We start from the raw sequence: 14,168 nt of genomic DNA, 5'->3' as shown, positions 1-14,168 counted from the left end.
GTTCCCTGTCTTCATAATTAGCCATACTGTCCCTGTGTAGTAATATAGCCACAATATCCCCTGGTAGTAATAAATAGCTGCACTATTCCACTATAGTAATAACAGGCATAATGCCCCCGTGTCATAATAATAACCACTATGTTCTCCTGTAGTAATAAATAGCAGTACTGTGCCCCTATAGCAGTAATAGCCACAATGTCCCCCTGCAGTAGTAATTACATAGCCACAATGTCCCCATGTAGTAGTAATAGTAGCTATAATGTCCCACATAGTTAAAAAAATAAAGTCACTCACCTCTTCCATGGTACATTCCTTTCACCACTGGGCCTCTTATCCTGTGACATAATGCGAATGATGTGATGATATCATCACATAGAAGACACCAGGCACATCTATCCACTAGTATTTGGTTCAATTGGGATTATACATAAAGTGTAATAATGTCAGGGCTCAAACCTGCAACCTCTTGCATGTTAGTCCATAGCTCTCTCTGCTAGGCTATCATGACCTGGACAGTTCCCTTGCTGAAACCTAGCCTTGTTCTGTATTTTCCCAGTTATCTAGTTCCTGCCTCCTGGTCCCATCACCTTTGTCCCTGATTGCACTTCCTTTATATGCCTAGCCCTGCCACTTCTTCAGTGCGTGATTATTCAGCTCCCAGCCTGTAATCAGCTCCACTGCTACCTCATCCTCTGTACTGCAACTGAGACCACCTGATAACGACCCGGTTTCCACTTGACTACGATTCCTGCCTCATCCTCTGTACTGCAACTGAGACCACCTGATAATGACCCGGCTTCCACTTGACTACGATTCCTGCCTCATCCTCTGTACTGCAACTCAGACCACCTGATAACGACCCGGCTTCCACTTGACTACTCTCCAGTCTGTCTTGGCTATTACACCTGGGCTCTAATCCAGCATCGGTAAGACCTTACAGTAGCCTTATCTATCAGGTATGTCTATCTGTACAGTCCCCAGGAGAAGAATTTGGACACAACACATAAGTAGTTGAGTTGCAGCTCAGAGCTCTTCTGAGCTAAAGCTTCACTGTTTATTTTTAAAGGTAAATGAGCAATAACAATAACCAATCAGTATCTAACAACACCCGACCGCTATCTTACCACTGATTGACAATATGTATAACATTTCTGTCAGCGAATCATCATAAAGGATAATATATGATGCTTTGTTTTTGTTAATCTCATGAGCAGGCGAATATCCATAACCATATATAGTAATGCCTTTAACTCTGAAGATTTTTTTGCTCAGCAACTGGCCTTTAGGTAGGTCAAATATAGTTGTGTCTAGAGGCTGTCCCTCTTTTTTCAACTGATTTCACAAGTCTAAGCAAAATTGCAATAACCCAGAGAAATAATCTATAAAATAATTTAGATAGATTACTCTTACATTTTACCTTTTGTTTAAATACATTATTAATGAACCAGGTATATCTTTTAGGCTAATCCCAAGAGGAGTTTTTTTTTTCTTTACCACTCAGAGCTATTCCCAATGTGGACTTGTCTTCCCTCTACACCGAGAATTGTCCATCTCAGACTCTGGAGCCAAAACATTTTTACAATGGCAGGCATGTATCCAGGTTCCTTGCAATTTGACTGAAGTGGCAGCTAGATTTGGTATGGACCATCAAATCTTGGTGCCGAACTCTTTCTCAGCTCAGTCTGGATCTGAAATCAATGAAAACACAAGTTTATGAGCAGCAATCAATTTTTGGTGTAAAGCACTCATATAGGAGGTGAGGTTGCTATGCTGGGCCTGGAGCTATTGGGAAAAATATAGGCCTATTACAGGGGCCATACCAACCAAAACGTCATACAGGGATAGCTTGGCCTTCCTAGGTATGGTTATTACTGAATAGAGAGCTGAAGAAAGCTACAGCAGAAGATATGGATGAACTATTTCTACATCAGAAATCCAAGCTCTCAGAAAAGCATGACATAGTGATCATGGGAGATTTTAACTATCCAGACATTTGTTGGGAATCTCTCTCAGATAAAAGTAGATAAAAAGGGAAAAAAAACCTCAGCGCTCACACCATAGAATATGGAAAGTGTACATTTGAAAATTTAGCTTATGTCACTTACTTCAAGGAGGCGCCTTTGGCATAGGCGCCTCCTGATCCAAGTTGGCGTATCAGGGATGGCACAAACCAACAATGATGAACAGGTTCCACGGTTTAATGTATAAAATACTATGCAATACACAACGCGTTTCGGCCGCACGGCCTTTTTCAAGTGTATACAATACAGACACATCGGACGCTGGGCAGATGTGACACCTGCATACACCTTGTCAACTCCATCTGCTACAGATTAACAATTATAAGGTATTTTTTACTATAAATGTTTGACTGCATGTCTGTATTGTATACACTTGAAAAAGGCCGTGCGGCCGAAACGCGTTGTGTATTGCATAGTATTTTAGTAGTTTATACATTAAACCGTGGAACCTGTTCATCATTGTTGGTTTGTGCCATCCCTGATACGCCAACTTGGATCAGGAGGCGCCTATGCCAAAGGCGCCTCCTTGAAGTAAGTGACATAACCTAAATTTTCAAATGTACACTTTCCATATTCTATGGTGTGAGCGCTGAGGTTTTTTTCCCTTTTTATCTATTTTCTCCTCCTTCATGTTATGATCGGAGTATTCCTCTAGCCGCTCTCTCATATTCATATGAGATTGCTCACAGCACCTACGAACTCCCGTCTCCCTTCAGAAATTGGGATCATCTATCAACTATATTTCCCAGTAGCCTTCTAGTGAGCGCTTTTTCCTCATTTTTCTCAGATAAAAGTAATGGATCCAACAAATTCTTATCCGTTCTTGCTGATAACTTTATCTTCCAAAAGGTAGAAGAGAAAACAAGGGGACCTCATATCTTGGACTGTATTCTTACCAACAGGGAGGGAATGGTTGAGGAAGGGTGGCCAGGACCTTAGGATGCAGTGATCATGCTATCCTTGAATTTTGGATAGCAAGGGGATGAAGACCAGAGAAGACTCAGACCTCAAGGTTGTTTTTCAGAAAGGCAGATTTTCATGGACTCAGAAAGAGGGTAGGAAGAATCCAATGGCTGGATGTTTTTAAGGACAGAAATGTCCAATGGGGTTGGGAAATCTTGCGAAAAGAGATTCTCAAAGCAAAATCGTTAACAATCCCTAAAAGAAGGAAGACTGGGAAGCATTTATAGAAACCAGGATGGATGAACACGGAACTTACATACATGCTAAAAAGGAAGAAAAATATGTTTATCAAATGGAAAGAGGGGGCATATCAAAAGAAGAAACTGTAGGGCAAGTGTCAGAAAAGCTAATAATGAATTGAGGCTTGCAACTGAGGCCAAAAGCAATAAAAAAGGATTTTGGGGGTATGTCAAAAGTAGAGATGAGCGAGCACGTTCGGTTAAGGCAGTTACTCGAGCAAGCATCCCTGATGCACCCCCGCAGTTGCAGCGGGAGGCCAGCTATGACTGACAGCTGGCTCCCGCCGCGGGATAGCGCAAGATCATAAGTGATCTCGCGCTATCCCCAGGACGTAAGTTTACATCCTGTTGCGGGAAGTACCCCACTGCCAGGACGTAAACTTACGCCCTGGAGCGGGAAGGGGTTTAATAGCTATTGTAGGTTGTTGTAAGAGTCTACTTATAGTATTTCCGATAGATTTGAGAAGTCAAATCGACGAAAAAACGTGACCATGATAAGCATTGGTTTTCAATGGGTTCAGATGAACGATTTTCTTGCTGAGTGAAATACTCCAGTCGGGAAATCTAGCAAATACGCAATTGTTTTCAGTTGCCAGTTTTATACGCCACGTGAAAAGATACTGTAGGTCTTGCCCTATCTTTTGCCAAAATACACAGCAAGCTCCCATAGACTTCAATGGAAGCTGAAAAAGGGGAGTGGGAGGGAGTTACCCTGTGTATAACGCCGGGAAAAGAATACAGCTTGCCCTAATTAAGCATTATTAGTCATTCCGAGGATTTCTGCCGATCGCTGCTTTACAAAGCTTCAGTGTAATTTTTTGCCTATACGCAGCAACTCCCCGTGTGAATGCCATGAAATACACACATAAAGATTGGGACTCGGCAAATCTTCATTCATGTGATTATACGGCCCGCACGGGCTAATATGAAAACATATACGGATGTGGCCTTAGGATTCATTCACACGGGTGTATTGTCACCGTGTATTACGTACATGTATTTCCCATGAGTAACACATTAGGTAAATGGAGGCAATGAAAGGCAATGGACTTTCATTCTTCTATTCACAGCTGCGTTTCAACTGCAAGTGGACACTGCGTATGATACGTCAGAGAAATAAAACACAGTATGCTCTATTTCTCCGCATATAATATGCAACCCTTAAAGGGCTGCATATGAAACGCTGTCCATTCGCAGGCATTGCAAAGAGGCAGCGTTTCAATGCGTAGCCTCGCTCTGCACAGAGTAGGGAATTTGAACATAAAGTCACACTGTGTATGTCCGTGATGTCAGAATCCTGGATTGCACAGTGCCAATTGCAACCCGTACTTGATCTCTACCGGCAGAGCGAATGGGCTGCAATGCGTACAATGCTGCGTTGTAACATACACCCATGTGAATGAGCCCTTATAGTGTTGCTATTGGTAATGTTGGTCTTGGTATAGTGGGTTCTGTTCAGGGACAGGATGGAAGTAATACGGGCCATGATGATTGCAGTGATACTGTGTATGGGGTTTATTTTTCTGCAATTCTATGCAATAAAATACTTTCTTTTCTAACTGTGTAAAAAAAAAAAACTTTATTAACATTTATTCTGATATTTATTTAGACCCGCAATGTGATCTTTGGAATACTCTATATAGCAAATGATTATTCTATGTGTATCTAAACTGAGCATTTGTACTTGCAATTTCCACGTGCGTTTATAGTCAGTGCAAAAAATTGTGAGGGCTTACAATACTTTCAATAGTAAAAATCGTATAGCAGTCGCATGCCAATCTTATGGCATATGAGTTAGAGATGAGCGAGCATACTCGCTAAGGCTAACTACTTGAGTGAGTAGTGCCTTATTCGAGTACCTGCCCACTCGTCTCTAAAGATTCGGCTGCCAATGCGGGTGAGAGGTGAGTTGCGGCGGTGAGCATGGAGGAGCGGGGGGAAAAAGAGGGAGAGAGAGATCTCCCCTCCGTTGCTCCCCGCTCTCCCCCGCCGGCAGCCGAATCTTTAGAGACAAGCGGGCAGGTACTCGCATAAGGCACTACTCGCTTGAGTAGTTAGCCTTAGCGAGTATGCTCGCTCATCTCTAATATGAGTGCAACAAGATTTTTTTAAAGGATCTCATAGGAAGTTATGGGCCATTCCTTGCGAGGAATCACCCAAAAACAGGTTATGCGGAAATTTTTAAATCTTGCAACATTGTTGTGAGCAAAAAACACTCCTGTGAATAAACACATTAAAATCCATGTGTTATTTCATGTTCGAGTTCTGCCCATATCGCTATCGGACGAAACTCTTGCGAGAAACAAGATGCGTAGTTCTGTGTTGTATTAACTGGCCTTTACTTACAGGGGACAGGGGCATGGTCGGGAACCAAGAATACTGCAGAGGTTTAGAAACATAAGAGATTGGGGGCATTCTTCAGTACACAGGCACGGGGCGCCTTCTGTTTAATGGAGAGATTTTTAATTAGAAAATATTAATCAGATTCTTATAAAACAAAACTTAGAATCTCATTTTTAGTACATAGTAAAAGTAACTTACGTGTGGTCCGGCGTGTCGGAGATGTTGTAGTAGCTGCACAAAAAACAATTAGGCACAGTTATTTTTCAAGATATTAATAAGAGATAATAAATAGAAATGAGCGAGCACCAAAATGCTCGGGTGCTCGTTGCTCGAGTCGAACTTTCCGCGATGCTCGAGGGTTCGTTTCGAGTAACGAACCCCATTGAAGTCAATGGGCGACTCGAGCATTTTTGTATATCGCCGATGCTCGCTAAGGTTTTCATTTGTGAAAATCTGGGAAATTCAAGAAAGTGATGGGAACGACACAGAAACGGATAGGGCAGGCGAGGGGCAACATGCTGGGCTGCATCTCAAGTTCCCAGGTCCCACTATTAAGCCACAATAGCAGCAAAAGTGCCCCCTCCCCCAACAATTTTTACTTCTGAAAAGCCCTCATTAGCAATGCATACCTTAGCTAAGCACCACACTACCTCCAACAAAGCACAATCACTGCCTGCATGACACTCCGCTGCCACTTCTCCTGGGTTACATGCTGCCCAACCCCCCCACACGACCCAGTGTCCACAGCGCTCACCAAAGTGTCCCTGCGCAGCCTTCAGCTGCCCTCATGCCACACGCTGGCCTCATAGCCACACCACCCTCATGTCTATTTATAAGTGCGTCTGCCATGAGGAGGAACCGTAGGCACACACTGCAGAGGGTTGGCGCGGCCAGGCAGCGACCCTCTTTAAAAGGGGCGGGGCGATAGCCCATAATGCTGTACAGAAGCAATGAGAAATCCAATCCTGTGCCACCTCCATCAGGAGATGCACACGTGGGCATAGCAATGGGGAACCCATGTGCCACACACTATTCATTCTGTCAAGGTGTCTGCATGCCCCAGTCAGACCGGGGTTTTTTATAAATAGTCACAGGCAGGTACAACTCCGCAATGCGAATTCCGTGTGCACCCACAGCATGGGTGGCTCCCTGGAACCCACCCGCGGTACATAAACAAATCCCATTGCAGTGCCCTGGACAGCAGAGCTAACGTCAGATTAAATACAGGTGGGCTTCGGCCTTCACTGCATGCCCTAGTCAGACTGGGGTTCTTTATAATAAGACACAGGCAGGTACAACTCTGTGTGGACCGACAGCATGGGTGGGTCCCAGGAAGCCACCGGCGTTCCATAAATAAATCCCATTGCATTGCACAGCACAGCTGAGGTAACGTCAGATTAAATGCAGGTGGGCTTCAGCCCACACTGCATGCCCCAGTCTGACCGGGGTTTTTAATACATAGACACTGGCAGGTACAAATCACTAATGTGAAGTCCCTGTGGACCCACAGCATGGGTGGCTCCCTGGAACCCATTGGCGGTACATAAATGTATCCCATTGCAGTTCCCTGCTCAGCAGAGCTAACGTCACATACAATACAGGTGGGCTTCGGCCCACAGTGCATGCCCCAGTCAGACTGGTAATATGTACCTTAACAGTAACCGCGTTGGTGGGAAATGGCCTCGCCACCATCATGTCTTTGGGAAGCCTCCATTTCCACACCACAGTGACATAGCATTAGCAGCGGTATAGTCAGAGTCCAGAATTAGTAACATTTCAGCGGTAGCATTAGGGACAGGCCCCAGTAACATATCACTAGCAGCAGTACAGGGGGAGCACAGTCTTAGTTCCATTTCAGTTGTAGTAGCAGTCAAGACAGGCCACAGTAACATTCCCGTTGCAGCAGTTTAGGGAGATAACAGTCTCTTTCACATTTCAGTAGTTGCAGTATAGACAAGGCCCCAGTTACACTTATGTAGCAAAAGTGTAGGCCAACCCCACACAACTTGCTGTACCATGAGTGCAGGCGAAGCCCATAAAAATTACTAGGATTACACTGTAGGCGAGGGCCCCAAAAAATTGGTGTACCAACAGTACTAATGTACCTCAGAAAAATTGCCCATGCCCAACCAAGAGGGCAGGTGAAACCCATTAATCGCTTTGGTTACTGTGGCTTAATTTGTAACTAGGCCTGGAGGCAGCCCAGTTAAAATAAAAATTGGTTCAGGTGCAAGTTTCAACGCTTTAATGAGAATTGAAACGTATAAACATTGTTTACAAAAGTCATATGACTGAGCCTTGTGGGCCTAAGAAAAATTGCCCGTTCGGCGTGATTACGTGAGGTTTCAGGAGGAGGAGCAGGAGGAGGAGGATGAATATAATACACAGATTGATGAAGCTAAAAAGGTCCCCGTTTTTTATGGTGATAGAGAACGATGCTTCCATCCGCGGGTGCAGCCTACGTATTGTTTAGGTACCGCTGCTGTCCGCTGGTGGAGAAGAGAAGTCTGGGGAAATCCAGGCTTTGTTCATCTTGATGAGTGTAAGCCTGTCGGCACTGTCGGTTGACAATCGGCTACGCTTATCCGTGATGATTCCCCCAGCCACACTAAACACCCTCTCTGACAAGACTCTAGCCGCAGGGCAAGCAAGCACCTCCAGGGCATACAGCGCGAGTTCAGGCCACGTGTCCAGCTTCGACACCCAGTAGTTGTAGTGAGCAGAGGCGTCACGGAGGATGGTTGTGCGATCAGCTACGTATTCCCTCACCATCCTTTTACAGTGCTCTCGCCGATTCAGCCTTGACTGGGGAGCGGTGACACAGACTTGCTGGGGAGCCATGAAGCTATCAAAGGCCTTGGAGAGTGTTCCCCTGCCTGCGCTGTACATGCTGCCTGATCTCCACGCCTCCCCTGCTACCTGGCTCTCGGAACTGCGCCTTCTGCCACTAGCGCTGTCGGATGGGAATTTTACCATCAGTTTGTCCACCAGGGTCCTGTGGTATAGCATCACTTTCGAACCCCTTTCCTCTTCGGGTATGAGAGTGGAAAGGTTCTCCTTATACCATGGGTTGAGCAGTGTGTACACCCAGTAATCCGTAGTGGCCAGAATGCGTGTAACGCGAGGGTCACGAGAAAGGCATCCTAACATGAAGTCCGCCATGTGTGCCAGGGTACCTGTACGCAACACATGGCTGTCCTCACTAGGAAGATCACTTTCAGGATCCTCCTCCTCCTCCTCAGGCCATACACGCTGAAAGGATGACAGGCAAGCAGCATGGGTACCCTCAGCAGTGGGCCAAGCTCTCTTCCCCCTCCTCCTCCTCAACGTGCTAGACATGAGGGTGCTCTGACTATCCAGCGACATACTGTCTTTCCCCGCCTCCGTTTCCGAGCGCAAAGCATCTGCCTTTATGCTTTGCAGGGAACTTCTCAAGAGGCATAGCAGAGGAATGGTGACGCTAATGATTGCAGCATCGCCGCTCACCATCTGGGTAGACTCCTCAAAGTTTCCAAGGACCTGGCAGATGTCTGCCAACCAGGCCCACTCTTCTGTAAAGAATTGAGGAGGCTGACTCCCACTATGCCGCCCATGTTGGAGTTGGTATTCCACTATAGCTCTACGCTGCTCATAGAGCCTAGCCAACATGTGGAGCGCAGAGTTCCACCGTGTGGGCACGTCGCACAGCAGTCGGTGCACTGGCAGATTAAACCGATGTTGCAGGGTCCACAGGGTGGCAGCGTTCGTGTTAGACTTGCGGAAATGTGCGCTGACCCGGCGCACCTTTCCGAGCAAGTCTGACAAGCGTGGCTAGCTTTTCAGAAACCGCTGAACCACCAAATTAAAGACATGGGCCAGGCATGGCACGTGCGTGAGGCTGCAGAGCTGCAGAGCCACCACCAGGTTACGGCTATTGTCACACGGTCGTTGTGCTCTGTCAGACCCTGCAGCAGTTCGTGGGCCATGTGCCTCTTCTCTCCTAAGCTGAGTAGTTTCAGCACGGCCTGCTGACGCTTGCCCACCGCTGTGCTGCCACGCTGCGCGACACCGACTGGTGGCGACGTGCTGCTGCTGACACATCTTGATTGCGAGACAGAGGTTGCGTTGGAGGAGGAGGGTGGTTTAGTGGAGGAAGCATACACCGCCGCAAATACTAGCACCGAGCTGGGGCCCGCAATTCTGGGGGTGGGTAGGACGTTAGTGGTCCCAGGCTCTGACTCGGTCCCAGCCTCCACTAAATTCACCCAATGTGGCCTTGCCCGGCTGTGCTTGTCCACGTGTCCGTTGTTAAGTGGACCTTGGCAGTAACCGCGTTGGTGAGGGTGCGTACAATGTTGCGGGAGACGTGGTCGTGCAGGGCTGGGACGGCACATCGGGAAAAGTAGTGGCGACTGGGAACCGAGTAGCGAGGGGCCGCCGCCGCCATCGTGTTTTTGAAAGCCTCCGTTTCCACAAGCCTATACGGCAGCATCTCCAGGCTGATCAATTTGGCTATGTGCACGTTTAACGCTTGAGCGTGCGGGTGCGTGGCGGCGTACTTGCGCTTGCGCTCAAACAGTTGCGCTAGCGATGGCTGGACGCTGCGCTGAGAGACTTTGGTGGATGGGACCGAGGACAGCGGAGGTGAGCGTGTGTGCCGGCCGGGAGACGGTCGTGCCTGTGTCCTGAGAGGGGGGTTGGATCTCAGTGGCAGGTTGGGGCACAGGGGGAAAGGCAGTGGTGCAAACCGGAGGCGGTGAGCGGCCTTCGTCCCACCTTGTGGGGTGCTTGGCCATCATATGCCTGCGCATGCTGGTGGTGGTGAGGCTGGTGGTGGTGGCTCCCCGGCTGATCTTGGTGCGACAAACCTTGCACACCACAGTTCGTCGGTCGTCTGCACTCTCAGTGAAAAACTGCCAGACCTTTGAGCACCTCGGCCTCTGCAGGGTGGCATGGCGCGAGGGGGCGCTTTGGGAAACAGTTGGTGGGTTATTCGGTCTGGCCCTGCCTCTACCCCTGGCCAACGCACTGCCTCTTCCAACCTGCCCTGCTGCTGCACTTGCCTCCCCCTCTGAAGACCTGTCCTCAGTAGGCTTAGCAAACCAGGTGGGGTCAGTCACCTCATCGTCCAGCTGCTCTTCCTCCGAATCCTCTGTGCGCTCCTCCCTCGGACTTACTGAAATTACTACTACCTCACTGATAGACAACTGTGTTTCATCGTCATCGTCCTCCTCACCCACTGACAGTTGCTGGAAGTCCCCAGTCTCATCCCCCGGACCCCGGGAACTTTCCAAAGGTTGGGCATTGGTCACGACAAACTCCTCCGGTGGGAGAGGAACCATTGCTGCCCAATCTCGGCAGGGGTCCGAGAACAGTTCCTGGGAGTCTGCCTGCTCCTCAGAATGTGTCATTTTCATGGAGTGAGGAGGCTGGGAGGAAGGGGGAGCAGCAGCCAGAGGATTCAGAGTTGCAGCTGTGGACGGCGTAGAAGACTGGGTGGTCGATAGATTGCTGGATGCACTTTCTGCCATCCACGACAGGACCTGCTCACACTGCTCAGTTTCTAATAAAGGTCTCCCGCGTGGACCCATTAATTGTGCGATGAATTTAGGGACCCCAGAAACTTGCCTCTCTCCTAATCCCGCAGCAGTCAGCTGCGATACACCTGGACCAGGAGCTCGGCCTGTGCCCACACCCTCACTTGGGCCTCCGCGTCCTCGCCTGCGTCCACGTCCACGTCCTCTAGGCCTACCCCTACCCCTCAGCATGGTGTACTACGAGTAGAGCAGAAACAGAACGCTGTAATTAAATGTGCCGCTTATTGGCCTGTGGTTGGAGGCTGACTTCGCTTACGAAACGCACAGCAGAGCCAGGAAACAATTATGCGCAAGCCTGTAGTGAGACCTAGGTGCGTATGACTGAGCTGCTACAATGCACAGCGCAGAACCAGTGAAGTGGACAAAGCCCAGTGGTAGGCCTTAAGTATTTTGCCTCAATTTCTTTAAATGGTGAGGTGAAAAACCAGAGACACCGCATGCAGCGGATATAATGTGTACTGTTTCCCTGTGGCGGGATAGACGGCGGTCATGTAACGGGCGCAGCAGAGCCAGGAAACAATTATGCGCAAGCCTGCTGTAACGCTTAGTTGGTTATTAATTAGCGACAACTACCCCCAGCAGACACGCAGTAAACTAAAGACAGTCACAGGCAGCCCAAATATAGTATTTTTCCCCAATTTTTTTGAAAAAGCCCACTGCCTATATAGCCAGTATACCTCTTTTCCTGTACCACTGTCCCTGCCTCACCAGTACTGCCCCTATACTGAGTAAAATGACTGCAGACTGAGGACACTATGGTCTGCACGCCCGATATACAAAAAAAAAAGTGCAACACTGCTAAAAGCAGCCTCAACAGTAGTGCACACGGTCAGATGTGGCCCTAAGAAGGACCGTTGGGGTTCTTGAAGATGAATATAACACCTAACACTCTCCCTATAGCAGCTACAGCAAGACAGCACTTTCCCTGATCTCTGTCACCATGCATCTGTGGCGAGCCGTGGGCGGGGCAGATTTAAATACTCGGGTGTCATCTGATCTCCCCAGCCACTCACTGCAGGGGGGGTGGGATAGGGCTGGAACGTCACAGGAGGAAGTTGTAATGCCTTCCCTGTGCTTCTATTGGCCAGAAAAGCGCGTTAATTTCTCAGGGAATAAATGTAATGGAGTCGAGCACCGCGTGGTGCTCGTCTCGAGTAACGAGCATCTCGAACACCCTAATACTCGAAGGAGTATCAAGCTCGGATGAGTACGCTCGCTCATCTCTAATAATAAACATTACTAGATGTCCCATTTTTACAGTTATCCATCCTCAACAGTAATGTGCAATTTGTCACTTTAGATAGTACTGCCTGTCTCTTCCTGTAAATAATGTAGGTACAGAGAGTGCTGCCCCCCCTGTCTCTCCCTGTAAATGATTTAGTTTTCAATAGTACTGCCTCCCCTTCTCTCCCCGTAAATGACATAGGTATGGATAGTTCTTCCTCTCTGTCTCTCCCTGTAAATGATGAAGGTACTGACCACTGGCATACTGCTAGGGTTTGCAGGAGTTGCAATTGCGACCCAACCACTTAACTAGGAGGCCATATACTGTTGTAGTGCCAGCTATGGAAAACATTCAGAGAGAGGAGGACTGTTACTTGGAGGAGCCGAAATCCAATTCCACGCTGCAGACTCTCCCCGAGGGTTGGTGCTCCCCCCTACCACTACAAGACGGCAACTGCAGTCTATTGGTGCACTGCCGGCTGTGTGTTTGGTCCAACCAGCTGTGGCTGATATTGAAAGAGGGGAGATGACTATCTGGTGTAACCAAGGTATTTTCTCGATATCAATATATATATAAAGGTGGAAGCCCTCACTCACTGATTGACTGACTTGCCACAAATTCTCTAACTTCCAGATGTCATACAAACATGCAATTTGGCAGGAGCATTCTTTAGGTCCTAAATAGGAAAAGTAAAGGGATCACAACTCGAAAATTGTATGCTAAGCACAATATTATTGGCACCCCTGTGTAATGTACAAAATCTGATTCTCTAACTTCCCGATGTCGTACAAAAATGAAATTTGGCACAACCATTCTTTAGGTCCTAAATAGGAAAAATAAAGGGGTCACAGCTTAAATATTCAATGCTAAGTACAAATGTATTGGAACCCCTATGTAATGTAACTTCCCGGTGTCATACAAAAATGAAATTTGGCACAACCATTCTTTAGTTCCTAAAAAGGAAAGAAAAGGGGTCACAACTTGAATATTCAATGCTAAGTACAAACGTATTGGAACCCCTATGTAATGTAACTTCCCGGTGTTGTACAAAAATGAAATTTGGCACAACCATTCTTTAGTTCCCAAAAAGGAAAGAAAAGGGGTCACAACTAGAGATGAGCGAACGTACTCGGATAAGCACTACTCGTCCGAGTAATGTGCCTTATCCGAGTACCGCTGTACTCGTGCTGAAAGATTCGGGGCGCTCCGCTGCTGACAGGTGAGTCGCAGCGGGGAGCGGGGCAGAGCGGGCGGGAGAGAAGGAGAGAAAGATCTCCCCTCCGTTCCTCCCCGCTCTCCCCTGCAGCTCCCCGCTCCGCAGCGCGTCCCGAATCTTTCAGCACGAGTACAGCGGTACTCGGATAAGGCACATTACTCGGACGAGTAGTGCTTATCCGAGTACGTTCGCTCATCTCTAGTCACAACTTGATTATTCAATGCTAAATGCAAAAGTATTGGCACCCCTATGTAATGTAACTTCCCGGTGTCGTACAAACATGAAATGGGGCACAACCATTCTTTAGGTCCTAAATAGGAGAAGTAAAGAGGTTACAACTTGAAAATTAAATGCTAAGAGCAAAAGTATTGGCACCCCTGTGTAATGTACCTAATTTAATTCTTTAACTTCCCGGTGCCGTGCAAACATGAAATTTGGCACAACCATTCTTTAGGTGCTAATGAGGAAAAGTGAAGGGAAACTGATGTCGTAATTGGATTTTTACTGATGTCATAATTGGAGCACCGATAACATAAACAGTAAGATGTCAGCAGCACATTATTCATCCAAGCAGGGCTGGACAGG

General features: G+C 47.6%; 1 protein-coding gene across 3 annotated transcripts in view; it reads right to left on the bottom strand.

Annotated features, from left to right (window-relative positions):
- Positions 1 to 1,016: 1,016 nt before the first annotated feature.
- LOC136580755 (salivary glue protein Sgs-3-like) overlaps positions 1,017 to 14,168 on the bottom strand; it is a 39,235-nt gene continuing 26,083 nt past the window's right edge. For 2 of the 3 annotated variants that reach the window (XM_066581582.1, XM_066581583.1), the window contains 3 exons: positions 5,765 to 5,797; positions 5,570 to 5,666; positions 1,017 to 1,688 (listed from right to left, as the gene is read on the bottom strand). In XM_066581582.1, coding sequence (XP_066437679.1) covers positions 1,673 to 1,688; positions 5,570 to 5,666; positions 5,765 to 5,797 — 146 coding nt within the window. In that variant the 3' untranslated portion in view covers positions 1,017 to 1,672. The remainder of the gene's footprint in view (positions 1,689 to 5,569; positions 5,667 to 5,764; positions 5,798 to 14,168) is intronic. The other variant, XM_066581584.1, reaches the window with a different exon arrangement.

This window comes from Eleutherodactylus coqui, chromosome 10 (assembly GCF_035609145.1).
Source record: "Eleutherodactylus coqui strain aEleCoq1 chromosome 10, aEleCoq1.hap1, whole genome shotgun sequence".
Lineage (NCBI taxonomy): Eukaryota > Metazoa > Chordata > Amphibia > Anura > Eleutherodactylidae > Eleutherodactylus > Eleutherodactylus coqui.
Note: the sequence above shows the minus strand (reverse complement) of the source record. Positions and strands in the feature narration are given on the sequence as shown.